The 22,756-nt window shown below is 36.5% G+C and overlaps 1 protein-coding gene across 1 annotated transcript in view; it reads right to left on the reverse strand.

Annotated features, from left to right (window-relative positions):
* Positions 1–22,756, reverse strand: part of spock3 (SPARC (osteonectin), cwcv and kazal like domains proteoglycan 3) — a 47,695-nt gene that overhangs the window by 22,287 nt on the left and 2,652 nt on the right. Inside the window, exon 3 of the mRNA XM_022681785.2 lies at positions 705–744. Within this exon, the coding sequence (XP_022537506.1) occupies positions 705–744 (40 nt within the window). The remainder of the gene's footprint in view (positions 1–704; positions 745–22,756) is intronic.

Consider the following 22,756-nt stretch of genomic DNA (forward strand, 5'->3'; position numbering starts at 1 on the left):
TGCGGTTGTTTACATCAAAATTTAATACATACTATATATATATATATATATATATATATATATATATATATATATATATATATGGGTATTAAACACTTTTTAATGACAACATAAAAAACAACATCACTTTAAGACTCTAAAATAAAATTAATTCATGGAATTTTATTTTTTAATGTAATTAGATTTGTATTACAAACCTTGAATAAATGGCTTTCCCATCAGATTCCTTTTATTTCTGTTTATAAATAAGGCTTAATCTACAGTCACAGTAGATACAGAATCACACACCTGCAGGGCAAGGGGAGTTGGATTTCAAAACCTGTTCTTTTTCTTCTTCTATTGTTTATGCTGACGATAGTTCGCCTCAGCTTTCTGTGATGGTCTGGTCTTATCAGAGAGTGATGATGCTGCAGTTTTTTTTTTTTTTTAAGAATTGTTTGGATTTTTAGCTCTTTCTCACTCTTTCTAGAAATGTATATAGCTTATGCTAATGTATTGTGTTATTGAGGCATTTTTTAGTTATTAAACTGAGAAGGCATCAAGGCACGTTAAAGTGTGGGGCTCATTGCATTAGCAGACAATTCAATTGGGTATTAAACAGTTAAACATAAAAAAACTACATCGCTTTAAAAGTCTAAATAAAAAATGCATTCCATGGAATTTTACATTTTTATATAATTCGATTTTTTATTTGTGTTACATACCTTGATCAAATGGCTTTCCAGGGTTCCATGATCCAGGCTCCTGTAACATAATAACACACAAATCAGCACAACAATACAATAAAATATGAATTTATGTTAGCAAATTCTCATTTATGTTCTACACAAATGTACAACAGTAATAAAACTGTCAATTTCTTGACCTTTTCTATGGTGTTTGTGTGTTATTATAAGAAAATTAGGTCACATGATCAGACAAACCTCTACTTCCTGAGCAGAGAAAGCGTTAAAGAGAAAGCACATAAAAAAAAAACATCATTAGTAAGAGACACATAGATAAACATAGGGTTAATTGCATTCATTTGAGACACATAATTAAGTCCCTATCTTAGACTATATGTCTATACAGCATATAATAATAGATAATAATCCATTTTTCTAATTAAATCTGATTTAATACGTTTTTTAAGGCTGTTTGCTAAAGCTGAGCAATATGGCTCTAAAATAATATTACAATATTTTTAGGTATTTTTGCAATAACAATATTTTTTAGTGATATAAAAAAACAATGGCATTTTTAAAATTACTTTTAAGATTTTTTTTTTTTAAAGAACTTCAACAATACAAATATGAAAGTTTTAGCTACATGATATAAATATTCGTTTCATAAATTCAGCAGAAACAAACAAAATTAGCAACAGTAACCAAAACCCTGATTTTATATAAAAATAAAAATATAAAACAATTAAAAATATAAGTATAACAAAAACAAAGCAATGTTACAACAATAATCAAACACAAAAATAAAGAAATTAGCTAAATAAATACACGTTCACGCTCCTAAAGCGACGCTCATGCTCTAAAAAGCGATCCTTCACATAGGGCTGATCGATATTTCAATGACAATATTTATCAAGATTTTTAAACACATTTTCGATATTTCAGTATCACTCAGAACTTCAAAAAATTTAGACCAGAGTGAGAAACATACACATATAATACTTAAAGTGTATTAAACAAAAGAACCTATTATATCTAACAGTGCAGTGTCATTCATCTGTTATCAACAATCAGCGATAAATCCAGCTCAAAGAACCAGTATTGTATCATCAAAATATGATCAAATATCTACATTTTGTTCATTTTATATCTAATTTTAAGTATTTATTTAAGCAGGAATGGTATATAGTAATGTTACAGAATAGAAATTCCATATTTGAGTGTAGATATATTTAATATATATTTGAGTAGCCTAGAATCTCCTAAAAAAATAACCTCTGGCTGTGTGAGCGTAGTGTTTTATAGTATTTATAGTATGTGTCACTGACTGACTGATGTTCCTTCTGATTTTTTTTTTTTTTTGCATGTTTGTCACTCAAAAAAAAATGAATACAGTCATATGAAAAAGTTTGGGCACCCCTATTAATCTTAATCATTTTTAGTTGTAAATATTTGGGTGTTTGCAACAGCCATTTCAGTTTGATATATCTAATAACTGATGGACACAGTAATATTTCAGGATTGAAATGAGGTTTATTGTGCTAACAGAAAATGTGCAATATGCATTAAACAAAAATTTGACCGTTGCAAAAGTATGGGCACCCTTATCATTTTATTGATTTGAATACTCCTAACTACTTTTTACTGATTTACTGAAGCACAAAATTGGTTTGGTAACCTCATTGAGCTTTGAACTTCATAGCGAGGTGTATCCAATCCTGAGAAAAGGTATTTAAGGTGGCCAATTGCAAGTTGTTCTCCTATTTGAATCTCCTCTGAAGAGTGGCATCATGGGCTCATCAAAACAACTCTCAAATGATCTAAAAACAAAGATTGTTCAACACAGTTGTTCAGGGGAAGGATACAAAAAGTTGTCTCAGAGATTTAACCTGTCAGTTTCCACTGTGAGGAACATAGTAAGGAAATGGAAGACCACAGGGACAGTTCTTGTTAAGCCCAGAAGTGGCAGGCCAAGAAAAATATCAGAAAGGCAGAGAAGAAGAATGGTGAGAACAGTCAAGGACAATCCACAGACCACCTCCAAAGAGCTGCAGCATCATCTTGCTGCAGATGGAGTCACTGTGCATCGGTCAACAATACAGCGCACTTTGCACAAGGAGAAGCTGTATGGGAGAGTGATGCGAAAGAAGCCATTTCTGCAAACACGCCACAAACAGAGTCGCCTGAGGTGTGCAAAAGCAAAAGCACAACTTAGGCGACTCTGTTTGTGTACATCAGGCCTGGGTGTGGCTAGAGACAGTGTGCTCACAGTGTACCTTCATTTAAAAACAGAATTTCATGTTTACTAGTGTGTCTTTGACAAAGTTTTACATTTGTTTGATGATCTGAAACATTTAAGAGTGACAAACATGCAACAAAAAAAATAAAGAAATGTTGAAGGAGGCAAACACTTTTTCACGCCAGTGTATATTCTGATATGAATTAGCTTTGCATGGAGTTTTTGTTTTAATCTCCAAAGGCCCTCCCATTTTTTCTCCACAGTTTATCTGACTCATTGTTCAACCACACGCCTCCTCCGACACATGTGAAGTCAGACCCCCGTCCCCTTTTTTTTTACACTGATGCTGATGCAGCATTGTCGAGTAGCATCACAGCGCTAACGCTCGGAAGAAAGCTCAGCGACTCGGTTCTGATACAGCAGCTCACAGCTCACATCACCCTTTGGAATGATGAGGGGGAAAGAGAGAGTGCCATCTACTGTACCCACCCAGAGAGAGAGAGCAAGACCAGTTGTGCTCTCTCAGGGCTGCATGACCATGATTCGAACTGGTGATCATCTTATGCTTGATAACAGATGGATGTAACTCTCTAACTCTCTATATAACTGTATTGTATAGGGTAAGTTCTGGGGTTTGAAATGTTTTCTATCGTGATAATAATCGATATCGAATTACTGTCCAGCCCTAGATCAGATTAGCGCCACTTTTACCTGCTGTGTGAACGTAGCCTTTTAGATTAGATTAAAACGTTTAGTCCAAAAACAACGTAGAAAATAAACCACGTAACACAGGAAAACCAGTCCAAACCAGTACACACAAACCACAGCCTGATAAATGGCACATGAACATAAAACACACAAACACACACACACACACACACCCATACACACACACAGTGTGTAGTGCTGTTATGAGATATTATGGACGACTGTATCTGATTTGCTGTCAGGTTAGCTAATTAGCTCGCGCTCGGGCACATTCTTAATTGATTCCGACAGTTCTCCTGTCAGTGCAGCCCTGCACACTGGCATTTCTGATAGCTCCATATGGCATCTTACACACACACACACACACACACACACACACACACACACATACACTGTGTGAGATAGCAGGATCTTAATATGAAATGGCTGATTGGTCAGTTGACGTACTGGCCCTCCGGCAGTTTAAAACATTAGACTCCTACCTTTTCTATTTTCCTGCCATTCTGCTTTACTAAGTGTGTGTGTGTGTGCGTGTGTGTGCTCGTATATGTGTGTGTGTGTGAGATGTGTATCAGTGCAATTGTTCATTCAATAAGAGCAGATATTATTTGTAGATATCAGGAAATCAAATTTAAGTCATTTTAAGAGACAAAACTAAGGCTACTTTTGCAATAAAAAAAATGGCAAATTGACCATAAAGGTGTCATTCTATTGTTTTTTAAATTAATTTTAAAATGTCTAGTTGTGGTCTCTAGTAGGAATAAATGCCTTGTGTTTTTTTTTTTTTTTTTTGGTGAAAAAAAAAAACACTCCGCTGTTTCTGTATAACCTTACTTTAGTTCACTCAATTGGTGGTCTCTGAAGAAAGGCAGGATTTCGGCTCTTGCTCATGAATATTCATTTATACATGCAAATATATCGCCTCTGATTGGCTGATTGAACTCCAGCAGAGAACGCCTACCTGCTTTCTTCCCCCCACAGTCAAATCGATTCTGCGCTTTACCGAGACCTTAAATACACACTAGGGAAGCACGGTTTGACAAGGTAGCTAAACTTTACAGAACACTGGTCAAAGCAGGCACCGTTCGCATCGTATTTTATGATCTAGAGCAGACTCTGGGGCTTTGACGTGGTGAAACTGCCCAAGCACCGAATCACCAAGCCTGAGGTAAGAGTTTAGTAGCGTTAGTTTAGCTAAAGGAAATGTTATTAGTGGCGCGGTGAAGTAAAGTTAAGTGAAGTTTAGGGGTTAGCGTTATCTAGCACTGAAAACATTTTGTCCTTTGAGTTTTAAAGCTGTAAAATTGACTGTGTGGGGGGAGACAGCAGGTAGGCGTTCTCTGCTCAAGTGCTGTTAGCCAATTAGAGGCGATATATTTGCATGCATAAATTAATATTCAAGAGCAAGAGCTGAAATCTTGTTCTTCTTCAGAGACCGCTAATCCAGTGAAGTAAAGCAGGGTTGTACAGAAACACCTGAGCACTTTTTTCACATGGCACTTATTAATACTAGAGACCACAACTACATTTTTTTAAATAAATGAAAAAACGATGGAATGAGACTTTTAAAAGCCATTTTTCTTTTGTCATCTTGTTCTAAAGTGTAACGGAACCTCGCGGTATCTCTCAAAGTGAGCTGAAACGGCTCCACGTGGTCGTGATTAAAATATGTACCAGGCTATCGCTCTTGTGGAGGTCGATAAACATTTATTCAGAGACAGTGACAGAGTAAATAAGCAAAACACGTCAACAGATCGACGTACGAATTGAATAAGCAACATCTGCAACTGCTCACGGAGAGAACAGGGTCCCTCAGTGTTGGTTTGCTGCGGGTTTGTTTGCCAGCACTTGCTGCGGTGCCCCCAGATCACCGTTTGTGTTTGGTTTCTCCCTCCCACTGAGTCTGAAGCGTGCCCAGATTTCAATACTAGCTCATCTGTGCTGTAGCAACACAACGAGCCCCGGGCTCTGCGACCAGCCAGCAGACTCTCATAGGAAACACATGCTCTGCCTCCCACTTCCTTCCATTCCGCTAGGTCCTCTGTTCTCTTTCTAGATTTCTTAGTTGCCCAGACTATGAAGGAACACATAATGAACCATGTATTCAACTTTTAGCGCTTTCTAAAAGGCTGCTAACTCTGCTGAACATATCCTACAATGCAGAACATTTGTAACCCTCCTGCTCTCCTCAACCTCAGCGTCACCTTTTATTCTCTGGGTCAGTATGATCCCAGCAATTCAAGCCTCCAAAAATGATTAAAATTAAAGATCATTAAACATGTTAGCAAAGTTTACTCGCCAGTTTTTTTTATATATATATTTATTTGAAGCAATTTCAGTGGCTCCGGCATTATTATAAGTGTATTATTAGTATTATATAAGTATTATATGTGTTGTTTTGTTAAGTTAGGGCCTAAAGTGAAGGGACATTTAGAGAAAGATAAGAGAACCGAATGTCATAGTGAACTCAACAACATTACCATTCAAAAAAATGTGTAAAATATTGATGTTTCTTGTGTATTATGCCAATAAAACAGCCTTAAACTAGGATGGTTGTGCAGCTAAATTGGCTCCCACCATACACTATGGTCATTGCTATGATGTAGCTAAGCGGTTGCTAGGTGGTTGTTAAGGTGTTGCTAGGTGGTTGCTAAAGCAGTGCTATGGTGTCTGTGGTGTTTGTTATGATGTAGCTAAGCGGTTGATAGGTGGTTGATAAGGTGTTGCTAGGTGGTTGCTAAGGCACTGCTATGGTATCCATGGTGGTTGCTATGGTGGTTGCTAAGGTGTTGCTATAATGCCTGTGGTGGTTGCTAAGGCATTGCAATAGTATCTGTGGTAATTACTATGGTGTTGCTAAGATGTTGCTACGTGGTTGCTAAGGTGTTGCTAGGTGGTTGCTAAGGCACTGCTATGGTATCCATGGTGGTCGTTATGGTGTTGCTAAGCGGTTGCTAGGTGGTTGCTAAGGTGTTGCTATAATGCCTGTGGTGGTTGCTAGGGCATTGCAATAGTATCTGTGGTAATTACTATGGTGTTGCTAAGCGGTTGCTAGGTGGTTGTTAAGGTGTTGCTAGGTGGTTGCTAAGGCACTGCTATGGTATCCATGGTGGTTGCTAGGGCGTTGCTAAGCTGTTGATAGGTGGTTGCTAAGATGTTGCTATAATGCCTGTGGTGGTTGATAGGGCATTGCAATAGTATCTGTGGTAGCTACTAAGGCATTGCTATGGTCTCTGTGGTGTTTGCTATCATGTTGCTATGCGGTTGCTAGGTGGTGGTTAAGGTGTTGCAAGGTAGTTGCTAAGGCACTGCTATGGTATCCATAGTGCTTGCTAAGGCACTGCTATGGTATCCATGATGGTTGCTATGGTGTTGCTAAGCAGTTTCTAGGTGGTTCCTAAGGTGTTGCTAGGTGGTTGATAAGGTGTTGCTATCTGAAAAACTGTGGAAGAAGAAGCGCGGCAACGAAAATGCCTATATTAATATATTATAATAATATTAATGCAGAATAACAGTATAATGAAAAATTTTGCCCACAACACACCCATGATTAAAAAGTACAATTAGAAAACGACTTTTCTGTACTTTTCCAGTCGTTACGACAGCAAAGCCACACTGACATTCCCTAAAACTGTGTGGTGCTTTAGAAGTAAAGTTTTAAAGATCTCATTCCATCATTTTTTCATTCATTTTATGACAGGATTTCGGCTCTCGCTCATGAATATTCATACATGCAAACATATCGCCTCTGATTGGCTAACAGCACTGCAAAACCAGGAGGCAGCGGGAGGGACAACAGTTAGAAACAACGTTTTTTTAATAAATACATTTTAACACTAATAACAGTCTTTACAATGGCATATGTTACGTAACAACATGTGTAATACCCTGCTATAAGTGCAGTTCAGCCACTGACCTAGTCTTAGAGTCTCTGTAAAACGCAAAATCCACCGGAGATCCTATTTAAACCTATAGTTACTTACACGCAGAGGTGTGTAGTCCAGGTCCAGGAAGTAAAAATCCACAAACATAAGCACTCTAAACTCATTGTAAGATTCCTCATTATAAGTCCCCGACTCGACTCGTTTCATTACTCCACATGGTGGCGCTATAATCAAATAAATAGGGTAAAAAAACCTGTGGTGAAGAATATTGGTTGTAAGTTCTTTAAAACTAACAACAATTAATCCTTAAAAATGCATCCATTGCTTATTTAGGAGTAATTTAACCTCTTTAGTTACAAAGAAGCATCGTAGAAGTATCATAGAGAATTGTCTTACGATATATTTAGTATCATAGAATGATAGTATTGCTGATATAATCGTTATTATACGATTATATATATTGTGATAATATCCTATTGAGAGATGCCCCATAGTAGACAACCAATATCAAACAAACTTTAATATCAGACAGAGATAATCTGATACTGATAATTGGTAACGAGTCTTTCACATCTCTGTGGAGGAATTTTGTTCCATTCTTCTTTAAAGAATTGTTTTAATTCAGACATATTTGAGGATTTTTCAGCATAAAAGTCCTGTTTAAGATCATCCACAGCATCTCAATCTTAAGACTTTGACTAGACCACTCCTCCTCTTTTTTTTTTTTTAAGTCATTCAGAGTTGAACTTGTTTGTGAGCTTTGGGTCATCGTCCTGCTGCAGAACCCAAGTACTCCTCAGCTTGAGGTCACAAACTCATGGACAGATATTCTCCTTCAGGGTTTTCTGATAAACAGCAGAATTCCTGCTTTCATCTATTTATAACATCAAGTTACCCAGCAGCCCCAGATCATCACTACACAATACCACCACCATGTTTTACTACGTTCAGTATGACGTTCTAAAATTTCCCAAATGATGTGTTAATAGTTTTACGCCAGACCCAAAAAGTTCCACTTTTGTCACGTAAGTCAATCTTATTATTGAATCATTAACACTGACCTTAACTGAGGCGAGTGAGACCTGCAGTTCTTTAAATAAATGTTGTTTTGGGTTCTTTTGTTTGGGACCTCCTGGATGAGTTGTTCATGCCCTTTTGGAGTAATTTCGGTAGACCGGTCACTCCTGGGAAGGTTCACCAGTGTTCCATGTTTTTTTTTTTATTTGTGAATAATAGATTGATAATCAGATTGATAATCTGAAAAAGGGTGCAAATACTTTATTTTTTACGCCACTGTATTGTCCCACCCATAGTGTCTAAATGAGGACTTCCTGCTTCAGCAGAGCTTCATCTGACTATAAAATAATATGACCGCGGCCTGTAACCTTGAAATGTACTTACTGCATGAGAGAGAGAGAGAGAGAGAGAGAGAACGAGAACTGAAAGCCTGAATTGCTTTGTCCTATCCTGCATTGCCCACAGGACACTAAATCCTCACAGAACAGACCTCACAAACACACACACACAGACGTATCCTTTGAGATTATTACCGTCTCAGCAATGTAAATTACGCTGGCATGAAGCTTTCCACAATCACGTTAATGATATTTTCTATATATGAGCACATATAAGATATATGAGATTTAAGCTGCATCCAGCAAACCGAAAGACCCTTAACAGTGGGGGAGAACGAAACTATCGATATATATCAGAGTATTGTGATATTTCGTTTTCTAACATTGTATCTATTTGTGAGATTGGTGTCAGAAGTGGGCTTCCCATTTCTTCGAAAATCAGAATTATTGCCACCACCTAATGGAAACTGGTAAGTAGTAAACTGAATGACTCTTCATATTAGGGGTGGAAGAAACTATCGATATATCGAAGTATTGTGATATTATGTTTTCTAACATTGTATCGCTTCTCAAGATTGGTGTCAGAAGTGGGCTTCCCATTTCTTCGAAAATCAGAATTATTGCCACCACCTAATGGAAACTGGTAAGTAGTAAACTGAATGACTCTTCATATTATGGGTGGAAGAAACTATCGATATATCGAAGTATTGCAATATTATGTTTTCTAACACAGTATCGATTTGCGAGATTGTTGTCAGATATGGGCTTCCCAAGTTTTTCGAAAATCAGAATTCTTGCCACCATCTAATGGAAACTGGTAGGTAGTAAACTGAATGACTCTTCATATTAGGGGTGGAAGAAACTATCGATATATCAAAGTATTGCGATATTATGTTTTCTAACATTGTATCGATTTGCGAGATTGGTGTCAGAAGTTGCCTTTCCCCAGTTTTAAGAATGTCAGATTTCACTGTCACTAAATGTGAAAGAAGTAGGTTGACTGAGGACATTGATATCATCCAAACTGAAGGATCCTCTTATTAGGGGGGTACGAAACGATCCATATATTGAAGTATTGCGATATTATGTTTTCTAACATTGTATGGATTCTTAAAGTCAGAACATCAGAATTCTTGCCACCACCTAATGGAAACGCTTTTCTGGACAAGCTGAGAAAAACAGAACCATCACTGAATGTGAAAGAAGTCGGTGACTGAGGTCATAGAAGTCATAGAGAACTGAAGGACTCCTCATATTAGGGGTTTACAAATCTATCGATATATCAAAGTATTGCAATATTATGCTATCGCAAAATTTTGAAATATTTCTAATACTATATCAAGTCACAAAATTGGTGTCAGAAGTGGGTTTCCCCAGTTTTCAGAACATTAGTATCGATATGCGAGTTTGGTGTCAGAAGTGGTTCATTTAGTGTTTAATGTTAAAACCGCACCCACTATTGGACAAAAAGTGTGTCTGGAAAACAAAAAAAGGATAAAATCTTCTCTTTTATTTTCATTTCATTCATATTTTATGTTTTCCTCCCACTCTCTTTCTTGTTCTTTCCCTCTATCTTCTGCTCTCTCTCTTTCCATCATTTTCTCATTCTCTTTCTCTCTCATTCTCTCTCCTTCTCCCTGTCCCTCTCTTTTTCTTTCCCTCTCTCTCTCCCTCTTTTTCTTTCCCTCTCTCTCTTTCTTCTGTTCTCTATTCCTTTCTATCATTCTCTCCCTCTCTCTCTTTTTTCTCTCTCTCTAACCCTTTCCCCATCTCACTACTTCCCTCTCTCTCTCTCTCTCTCTATTATTTTCTCTTTCTCTCTCTCTCTCTCTCGTTCTCTCTCTCACTATCTATTAGAGTGAGGCCTAAAGCAGAAGCTGCCAGTCTGAATTCCATTAAGATCACAAAAAGAAGAGAACGAACAGGAGAGTGGAGGTATAGACGAGGTGACCCAGCCCAGCAGACGAGCAGAGAGAGGGAGAGAAGGAGAGAGGGAAAGAGAAAGAGGGGGAGAGAGGGAATCTTGCTTCTACATACAAATACCATGGTGTTTAGGAACGTCATGATTACCAGATTAAGCTCAGTTACTCGATTGGAAAAAAGTCCTGATTAGAATTTACCTCCTGCACGAACTGGCACTCATTAGTTGCTAATTTGCATGATGCATATTTTTTTAATTCCACAAACTCTCCTTGTGTATCATACAGTAAAACTGTACGCTGATGCAGCATTACCGAGTGGCATCACAGCATCGCAGCGACGCGGTTTCGATACATCAGGTCACAGACGCATCCTTGTGCTGATCCACATCACCCTTTTCCTTTAGAGTGATGTAGGGAAAGAGCGCCATCTACCCACCCACAGAGAGAGCAAGGCCAATTGTGCTCTCTCGGGGCTCCGGCAGCCTCGGGCTCCTTAGCCCGCTGGACCACTTGACACCCCGGCCACACACTTTTTAAGGTTCGTTTTTTTTATTGGCTGCTGAGGGATTCGGTTCAGAGTGGTGTTGGTGAATAGTTTCCACTACCAGATTCCACTCAAAATTTGATTTTATGTGACTAAACTGGAATACATTTTTGAGGCTATTTTTGAGTTTCAGTCCATCATACGCTACACTACTGTACAGTCCATAATCTCTCGAAAAGATTTTGAGAATCTCTAGAAATCCCTGTGTGCAAGAGACAAGGCTACCAGTCAGAATTATAGACTGTATGTAAGTATGGACAAGACGTCCCCATTCAATCTCATTACGGTGTTTTGAAGCCAAAATATGGCCGAAATGGAAGCTGCCATCTTGTGTGCACTTGCGCAGTAGAAGCAAATTGGAGCCAAAACTGGCGCGGCAGTGGTGGGAGGCCGGGCCGTGTGACTGCCCAAACCCCGCCCTCCCCCTCAGTTACTCTTTGTGCTTTACCGTCATTTTCACCAAACAAGTTACTTAACTTACAGTAACTAACCTGAGTTGGCTAACCTAGTTAACTAGTTAGCTATAGCTTTAAGTAGCTAACGCTAGGTTAAAAACCTAACGTAGATACTAAAACTAGGGAGAAGAACAAAGTATGAATGCAAATGATCTGATGGAGGGAAATTATCCACATAGAGAACGTTTCCCTGAGGCTCTGTTACAACAGTTAACTGCTGAACAAGCCATTGCTTTACTTCGAAAATGTCATTTTTAACTGTAAAATCTGAATGTCAGAAAGATCTGACTGTGAGCTCCACGACTCAGGCAACCTGTCAATCAACTTTGCCCTCAGCTGTCAATCACCACATTGCCACACCCCTTTAAATACAACGGAATAACTCCTATAAAATGTATTAACTGTAAAGAAAAACACTGGGGGTTATTAACACAGGAGAACAGAACCCAACTTCCAAAAAAAAAAAAAAATCCTGGATGTGTAATTTTAGATTAAACGTTCCGCCATTTCTCATTCAGTTGAATGGAAATAGGCGGGGTTAAAAGTTGTACTGGAGCCAGCTGGAGCCGGCTCCTGTAAAACTGTAAAACTGCTGAAGTAGAAACAGTGCTTACAAGTAAATGAACAAATGCGAAAGAAAAATGAAGGGTATTCTATCTGTAATTTCAGTTCGTTTCAGTTCGTTTATAAACTCTCAATACATTTCCAGTTAATTACCGTTTCGATTAGTTCCATTTAACGAAAATGTTTTTCTTTCCAATTTCAGTTTTCGTTATTTCGTCCATTTTCATTAATGATAATAACCTTGTTCCAGACCCCCCTGTGCCCATCAGTGTAGATTTATTCCTAAACTTTATTATTTAACTGCTATTTTAATGGCTTAATGCAAAATAGACGTGAAAATTGACTGTAGACGGGGTGTAAGATAGCAAAGAGCATTGCGATGCGCCTTGCCCAGGGTGCCTAAAGACTCCATTTCCCAGCATTCTCAGCCCATGGACTGCAATGCCTCAGCTGACACACGTGACTCTGCAGTGTTCAGCCTCACCCACCTTCTGATTGCTAATTTCCCGCACCTGTTTTCTCCAGTATGAATAGCCCTCTGTTTCCTTTGCTCCTCGCCGAGTATTGTCTAGTTTTCTAGCTCTGTTACGACGCGTTTTCCTTGCTTTCTTCTTGCTGCCTTCTTGTTATTGACTCTATTCTGCTCTTTGTTTACTCTCTTGATTAGCCATCTAGTTTTGTTGTGGATCTTTCGTTACTGACCTTGCTTTCCTTCTTTGACTACTCTCTTGCCTTTCCACGGTTATAATGCTTGTCTTACCGTGTACCGACTCTGGCTTTGGCTCACTACGTTCTGGTATGTTGCTGTTTATTGCTGCCCATTTGTTTGCTTGTTGTACTGTGTACTGTTTTTGTTACATTTTAGTCCGTTTTTACCGTTTGGCCAACTGTCTGTTGTGTGATTTACGTACATAATCAATAGCGACAGTCCTAATCTTCTTCTGAAGAAATCTGGCTCTTCCCGGGCGTCTTCCATAATCCTCGAATCAGTGTTTACAATACAGAGAACACTGCCGCTCTCAGAGCGTGTCCGCTCAGGTTAAATCCCATCTGATCTCCGCGTGTGAAAATAATACAGCGCCACCGTTTGACAGTAATGCGGGATTACAGTCGACCAGGTGCCGATTGTTGTGTCATCTGACAATTTCGACGTTCGGGGACGGTAAAATCTTATAAGGCTCTCCTGAGGAAAATCCGACACACGGCTTCTGCCAAGCTGATGTCATAACACACGAGGATCAAAGCGTGCGCACACACACACACACACACTCACGCACAATCGCTTTAGATGTCTCTCACACACACTTAATAAACACATTCATTTCACCGCTGGAGGGGAGTTTTCACTGCTGTGGTGTTCAAACTGTGGAGCACATATTTTATGAACATAAACAAACACACACACACATACATACATATATATATGAGTTTTTGCCTCAGGTTACAGCACACATACATACATATATCCATATATCCATGCCCCTGCTGCCACCACACGCACATCTGGTGTAGATATATTACAGCTGATGTTAAATTATATACACACATTTGATTCAGATATGTATGTAAATATATAAACAATGCTTAAGTTGACACTGCAGTGGATAAATGTGTTTATAATTCTTTATAAACCTGCAGAATTTGGGCCTGTCACGATAATTATGCCATCGGTTTATATCGTACAATACATGGAGATGACTAGCGCTGGGCGATATGGTCTAAAATATTTAGCATTACAACATTTTTGTTTTTTGTTGCACTTTCATCTAGAGTGAAGCTAAATCACACTTTGCCATGTGGCATTCCGATGGAAGAGTCCGGGTTTGGCGGTTGCCAGGAGAACGGTACTTGTCTGACTGCATTTTGCTGAAAGTGTAAAGTTTGGAGGAGGGGGGATAATTATTAATATATATAAATTTCCCTGCCATCACACGCACATCTGGTATAGATATTACAGCTGGCGTTAAACTATACAAACAGACATTATTCAGGCATAAAGGTAAACATATAAACAACACTTAATTGCATATATGTTTATATTAATTCTTTATAACACTGCAGAAGCTAGGCCTGTCATGATAATTATGTAATTTATAAGGTGTGTGCTTTATATTGCTGATGCATTTTGTCTGTGTATCTTGAAAAATTATTTAAATATTGTGAAATATTAATATTACTATATTAATATCAGTCAAAAGTTCGGACACGCCCTAAATTCAGTGTTTTTTTTTTCATTATTTTAAAACGTTCTGCATTGTAGATTAATACTAAAGTCATCCAAACTATGAAGAAAAACATATGGAATTATTTAGTAAACAAGAAAGTGTTGAACAAACCAGAATATGTTTTATGTGTTAGATTTGTTAGTAGCACCTCTTGCTGGAACCTGAAATGGCTTTCAGTTAACAGCTGTGCTGAACTCGGCAAGAGTTAATCACTTTAAGGATTCCTTGCCTCTTAATGTGTTTGAGAGCATCATTTGTAAAGTTGTAAAGAGATAAAACTACTCAACTAAGTAAAGATGATGAAAATGACTTTGAGAAATGAAGACCAGTCTATCCGAAAAAGAAGAATTTTAAGGACTTTGAAAGTATCCTCAAGTGCAATCGCCACAAAGACCATCAACCACATTTTAATGATGAAACTGGCACTCATCAGGACCACTCCAGGAAAAGAAAAGCAAGAGTTACCAGCCTCAGAAACTGGTAAAAATAAACAGAACCCCAGATAAGAGATACCTAAACATGAGTATTTTGTTTTGTTTAACACTTTTAAGTGACTACATGATTCCTTATGTGTTCCTTAATAGCCTGGGTCACTTTAGTATTCATTTACTATTAAGTAGAAATAATAACAAAAAAACATTGAATAAAAAGGTCTGTCCAAACGTTCAAACTCTTAAGAAATGATTTAAGAAATAGATAAGACATATATTGTGATATAAATTTTGGCCATATCGACCAGCTCTAACCAAAAGTCTTGGTCTCTCGACTTGAACTCGACTACTCAACAACATCACAGGTGTATTGCACTTAATTTAAAATGTTGCGCACCAAAGCTACTTCTGCTAAATTTATCTACAGATGTGTAGGATGTGTATCGATGTGCATTTCCCATAAATGTCCATAAGCGTCTTTAGTTGATGACACATGGAAAACTGTTTGATTATGATTAAATGAGAATTACAATAATAAATCAGAAACATATTATAATACATATCATTAAAAATTTTGAAATTTCTACATTCAGCAGAATATAGAAGGGTTTACGTTAATTTCCTGTTACATTTCATTTAGTTGGTTTGAAAAAAAAACTGTAAGCAATAAATGAATCTATTTTCAATTGTCAATTATGCCAATATATATACAGTTCTGGCAAAAAAAGAGACTACTTCAATTTCTAAATCATTGATTTTGCTATTTATAGGTAGATGTTTGTATATAACATTTCTCCCAAATTCCAAATAAAAATATTGTCATTTTGAGCATTTATTTGCAGAAAATGAGAAATGGCTGAAAAAAAAACAACAAAAAAGATGCAGAGCTTTCAGACCTCAAATAATGCAAAAAAAAAAAAGAAGTTCATATTCATAAAGTTTTAAGAGTTCAAAAATAATCAATATTTGGTTTTATAATGGTTTTAAATCACAGTTTTCGTGCATCTTGGCATCATGTTCTCCTCCACCAGTCTTACGCACTGCTTTTGGACTTTATGCCCCTGCTGGTGCAAAAATTCAAGCAGTTCAGCTTGGTTTGATGATCAGCTTGTGATCATCCATCTTCCTCTTCATTATATTCCATAGGTGTTCAATTTGGTAAAATCAAAGAAACTCATCATTTTAAAGTCGTTTGCTAATTATTTGATGGCTCAGGATTTAAAGGGTTAAACGTGAGCATCTCATTACATTGCATTTATCTTTAGAAATCTCTTTCTTTTCACTGATTGACCTTGAAGTGTCAAATGGAGACGCTCTGCTAATCTTTACTGCCCTTTAACGAGAGACACAGCGGCTTCACTTCATTACCCATCACTGCAATTACTACTGACCACAGAGAATCCTGAATGTCCTCTGATTTTCTCAATAGTTTAATTAACTTTTACCATCATAACGCTTATTTAATGATATGATTAGTGCCCATTCCACCAGTAGAAAGCCTATTCATTTCAACATTCAATTTTAGATCCTCTAGTGTGTTTTGCATGGTGCTAGCTTAGCTACCAAGCTAACAAATTAGTGCCCATTCCTCCAGTAGAAAGCGTATCTATTTCAACAATTTGCTTTGCATTATGCTTTGATATGGTGTTTGTAAGTATTATGTGTACGTTTTCTCTACTGTTGGAATGGGCACTAATTTGTGTTAGCTTGGTACAGGATACTCTTGTGGATACTTTTTGGGGAATGTGTTTTGCAGGATTCTTTCCTTGATTGGCTAGAAATCCCTTTTACATGATAAGCTTAAAGTAGCTTAGCTACCCGGCTAACACATTAGTGCCCATTCCACCAGTAGAAAACGTATTTCAAGATTCAGCTTTAGTAGATTACAATATTTTATCTCAAGCATCTAATTAGTTACGGTTTTTAATCCCAAATGTAGTCATAGTTTTCATAAAAAGCTGGATTATGTGTTAAGTTGTTAGCTGGGTAGCTAAGCTAAGGAAATACCCATATCATTTGATATGGTATTTGTAAGTATTATGTGTACGCGCTCTCTACTGTTGGAATGGGCACTAATTTGTTAGCTTGGTCCAGAGTTCTCTTGTGTTTTGGGAGATGTGTGTTATACAGGGTTCTCTCCTTGGTTGGTTCAAATACCTTTTAGAAAATTAGCTTAGCTACTTAGCTAACAAATTAGTGCTCCTTCCTTCAGTAGACTACTTATCCATTTAGCTCACACGACAAGCCGTATTATCAATAATAAGCTGATATGGTATCTGTAAGTATTATGTGTATGTGTTCTCTATTGTTGGAATGGGCACCAATGTGTTAGCTTGGTAGCTAGCATTAGGTTGTTCTGTTGATTTGTATTGACTTGTCAGTATAAGCCCAGACTATATAATACAGAATTATCACCTGAAAAACTCATGAAGACAGTAAAAACTGTGGGTGTGAGTCGCTAAATAGCACATATCAATTTATACGACTTGACAGAACACCCCAGCTAAGCTAAGCTAAGCTAAACTAAGCTATGATGTGGTTAGTGGTTTGGAAATTTGGTTTTATTTGACTAGTCAGAATGATCTTTCATGATATCTACAAACATATCTACAAACATACTTTTTATATATATTTTTTAAATCCTAAATAATAAGTAAGAAGCTTTGAAACCAGTTTTGAAACCAGTACTTTTTCACTTTTAGACCAGTACTTTATATATATATATATATATATATATATATATATATATATATTTTTTTTTTTTTTTTTAAATCCTAGTACCTCTACTTCTACTTCTACCTGAGTTATTTTATGATATCTACAACCACCTATTTTATTAACTTTGTCAAAACTTTAGTAAGAGGCTAATTTTAGCCATCTTTTATCATTGTTCTTTGGTAAAGCCATTTAAAGAAATTAGGTCCCAACCATGTGACATGTGATAGAGTAGTGGTAATGCAAACACATTAAACTAAACTAAGAAAGAAAGAGAGAGAGAAACAGAGAGATAGCTTTCCTGGTTTGGTTCCAAGATGAAGTCAATGGGACAATGCCAGCTAATTTGGCTTAGCCTGGAATTACCTTAGCGTACCGCCTATGTGAGATCCTAAACTGCAGACCTTACGTTAACCTCATTACAACACACATAAAATAATAGAGCTAACAGGACTGGAAGTCGTCTGGCACAGTAAATATCATCAAGCTCCAAGCTCAGCATTATTAAATTACTCGTTATACTGGAGAGGTGTCAAGTATTGAAGAACAAATACTTCTTAAATATCTTACTTGAGTAGAAATGTTGGTTCTACATTACAGTATGCTTCAGGTGACATTTTACTTTACTTCTCTTTTAATTTTTTCACAATTATCTGAAAATATAACTTTGAAAATAGTTTTCATTCTTGTTACTTGTCATAAAAAACCCTTTCCAGATAAATCTCTCCATCCAGATAGGGTGATTCTGATTGTGATTGGATGTAGATAAGTATAAACATATACCATTCTGACACCATATTGGTCTATACACATTTATCCATCACCCCTGCACACCACATCACGTCACACTCCAGCAAGAACACAGCAGATGTACAGTATGTAGCCTAGTATGAAGATGGTGCATTGCAGAGTCTCAAGAGAACTCTATCATACTCGAAATATCCCAAATAAGCTTTTTTAATATATTTACACTGTGCCAAAATACATTCACTTTCAATGGGCATATATGCAGCTGAAACAGGAAGTCTAGTGCGTCCCAAATTTATCAACATTAACATTTTAACTTAACATTATAGTCATTGGCTTTTAGAAAAATTTGTTTTGTGGAGGGGGACTGGTGCACTATAGGACTTAATGGCATTTTATCCCTTTACATTATTTTTACTTTTAGTAGTTTTGAAACCAGTACTTTTACACTTTTAAACCAGTACTTTTAATAAGTATTTTTAAAGCCTGGTATCTATACTTTTTTAAAAGTTTGTTTCTTCCGTATTTATGTTAAAACTTCTGGTCAGTTAATAAAAAAATGGTTTCTTGTCATGTAGTATTGAAAGTAAGTGCAGTCTAACATAGCTACTGCTGTGATCACTGATCATAAAGTAGATAGCTATGCTAACCAAACGTTCCAACAGGTTATGTAAGCCTATTTCAAGCTATTTAGAGTGTATGTGGGAATGCAACATAGTTTCCTAGCTATCTACACGCATTGCTAATGGGGGAGTGGTTTTAAAGAGGCTAGCTTTTAGGGACGCAACCAAATTCTCCACCTACAGACCCCCCACACTCTATACACTGACAGTAACATAAACACCACAGATCAAAAAAGACATAAAAAAGAAAAGTCTTGGCTTGGGTCTTCATTAAGGTAGCACCTGTACAAGCAATGGCACCATATAAAAGTAGCTGCTACCTATTTCTTTAACAGTGGAACAGAACCTTCATATGAAAACCCATGTGTAGTTATATGAGGACATCTAAAGCAAAAGAGTGATCTATTTTAAGCAATTATTTATTTTATTGTTGATTATTATTTTAAGGCTTACAGCCAATAAAAAATTTTTTTTTAAAAATCTCAGAAAATTAGAATTTTAAGACCAAGTGGTACATTTGGTAGTGTGCCAAGTCCTGCTGGAAAATGAAATCCACATCTACATTAAAGTTGCCAGCAGATGGAAGCATGAATTGCTGTAAGATTTTGTGGGAAAACACTTTTCTGCACAGATTTAGACTTGATAACAGAACACAGTGGATCAACACCAGCAGATGACAGACATGACTCTCCAAACCATCACTGATCATCAGTAAATTTTACATTTCATTTGTAAACCATGAGACCAGAGTCTGGAGGAAGAGTGGAGAGACACACAATCCAAACTGCTTGAGGTCTAGTATGAAGTTTCCACCAATCAGTGATGGTTTGGACAGACATGTGATCTGCTGGTGTTGGTACACTGTGTTTTATCAAGTCTAAAGTCAGTGTAGTGAACAGAAAAAGCATCCCCCTGCTGACAACTTTCATGGAAATGCGGATTTCATTTTCCAGCAGGACTTGGCACACTGCCCACACTGCCAAAAGTATCAATTGGCCTTTCTAATTTCTTTCTAATTTCAAATATTCAAAGTTTTCAAAAATATCTCATCATACAGAATAAGGCGGATAACACACGGCCGTTTCCCAGAGTTCCTAAACCCTCAGAACCGATAACACCCGTCATGTGGACGCAGATGAAGCGCATGACTAAAACTGATTCAGCTCCGAGTGTCCGCTAACCGCTAGTCCCACTCTGAGCTCTGGGCGTAATCTGAGTCATACATACTTAATTTGACCCACCACATAGAAACTGAACATCTAGGCCTTTAGGCTCACATGGTTCTGGGCTCTTGAAGAATGACAGCATTGTTCAGACAAGGACATGCAGCGCTGTATCTCTATAATCACGTCTCTAAAACACACACACGAACACAGTACCAGTCAAAAATCTGGACACACCTTAAATTCAGTGGGTTTTTTTCATTATTTTAAAATGTTCTGCATTGTAGATTAATACTAATCTCATCCAAACTATGAAGAAAAAAAACACATGGAATTGTTTAGCAAAGAATTTTTTTTTATTCTACTGTTTTTATTTGAATTTCTATGTTCTAAGAGTATTATTGTTCATTTTATCATTTTACTTTACCTTTACTTTTTTTATCCTTTTCTTCATTTTAAATTTGATAAATTCCTTACTTTTTATGTGCTAATTTTATTATATTTTATGGTCAGTTTAAAATTTGTATTTCTTTTATTTATTTATTCATTTATTTTACTATTTTGTTCCTTATTATTTCTATTTTTATTGTTCAGACAAGGACATGCAGCTCTGTATCTCTATAATCACATCTCTAAAAAACACCCACAAATACAGTACCAGTCAAAAAAATGGACACATCTTAAATTCAGTGTTTTTCTTTCATTATTTTATAATGTTCTGCACTGTAGATTAATACTAAACTGATCCAAACTATGAGGAAAAACAATAGAATTGTTTGGCAAACAAAAAGTTTTTTTTATTCTTATGTTTTTATTCTGATTCCTATGTTCTTAGTTTATTACTTCTTATCATTTTACTGTTATTATCTTTTCTTCATTTTTTATTTGATCAATTCTTTACTGTTTATGTGCCAATTTGTTTTAGTTTTTTTACTATTTTATTCATTATTATTTATAATTTCTTATTAAATGTTTTCCATCTGTTTAAACCGAAATTTTAATGCTCTGCAAAATTTTAAATGAGGGTCACCCTCAATGTATTCCCCTGTGAAAATAACGGATGATTGATTGATTGTATACAGCGAATAGTCTTATTTGAGTCCGATTTGAGTAATATTCTAATCCACGTTATGGCAAGAACTACCCAACTAAGTAAGGAAAAAATGTAAAGTAAAAAAAACAGACCTTGTAAGACTTTGAGAAATGAAGGTCAATCAAAACAAAACCTTCCAAGAACTTTGAAAGTGTCCTCAAAGTGCAGTCGCAAAGACCTTAAAAACATTGATTGATGGAACTGGCACTCATCAGAACTGCCACAGGAAAAAAAAACAAGAGATACCTCTGTTGCAGTGTATTTTGGTTTGTCTAAACATTATTTTTACAAGTTTACTATATGATTCCTTATGTTTTCCTTCATAGTCTGGATCACTTCAGTATAAATTTACAATGTATGGAAAAAGAAAACCCATAAATGAGAAGGTGAAGCTGTTGTTAACAAAAGGAAAAGTTGTGTTTTTCCTTTTTAGTGTTTTTTTCATGAAATTCTAATTTAAAAATGTGATAAATGATTTAAAATAAGTCTGAATTTAGTCTATTTAGTCTAAATCTGAGCATAAATATTGTCCATATTGCGGCATATTTCCATATTTTAAAGCATTTTATCCCACAGTGATACATAAATACATACACACACTAAACCATGCCTTCTTATAAATGACCTACACACTGCTGCGAGGTGTGTATGTGTGTGTGTATCTGCTAACAGTCATTTAGCACCGAGAGGCTAACTACTGCGGTATCTAGAGTATGTAGAGAGCTAGCGCTAATCGAGGTGCATAGAGAGGTGGCTAATCCAGATCCAGTAAAAATCCACACCAGGATTTAGATTTTGACTCAGGGATGGATATTTACTTTCTGTACCTGGAGAAAGAAGCAGGAAGGCATTGGTTTGTATTGATGCATCACTGTGGGATTACATGCTTTAAAAAACAGAAATATGCAACATTTTGAGACATTTTGTTCATTTTTTCTTTTATTTACGTTTATATTTTTTACATTTTATAAAACAAAACATTTCCTTATTTTTCTAAGTAGAAAAATTAAATCACATCACTGAATTGTTTAGTATACTGTCCCACACAATTGCTACATCAGTTTGTGAACTATATTATTTTACTTATTTATTTTAATTAAGAAATAATTAAGTATATAAGATTTTTAAGAAAAACACTATAACATTTTCTACATATTCTAACTCCGATACACCTTCATACGTTTTTTATGATGTCTATCTCCAATATGTCCTAATTGCAGTAATGACCAGGGTACACTTTTGCATATGTTTTGGAGATTTTACAGATATGTCCCAAAAGTTCTCATATGTCGCCATGTTTATATCTTCAGAACGACAGCCCTGATATGGTTTTAAATAAGAATAAAGCTTATTTGTTGGGAGCTCTATTATATCTAGCATAAGAAATGCTAGATTTTACTGCTGTAGATATCTCCAGATGTTCAAA

This window comes from Astyanax mexicanus, chromosome 25, assembly GCF_023375975.1.
Source record: "Astyanax mexicanus isolate ESR-SI-001 chromosome 25, AstMex3_surface, whole genome shotgun sequence".
NCBI classification, from domain to species: domain Eukaryota; kingdom Metazoa; phylum Chordata; class Actinopteri; order Characiformes; family Acestrorhamphidae; genus Astyanax; species Astyanax mexicanus.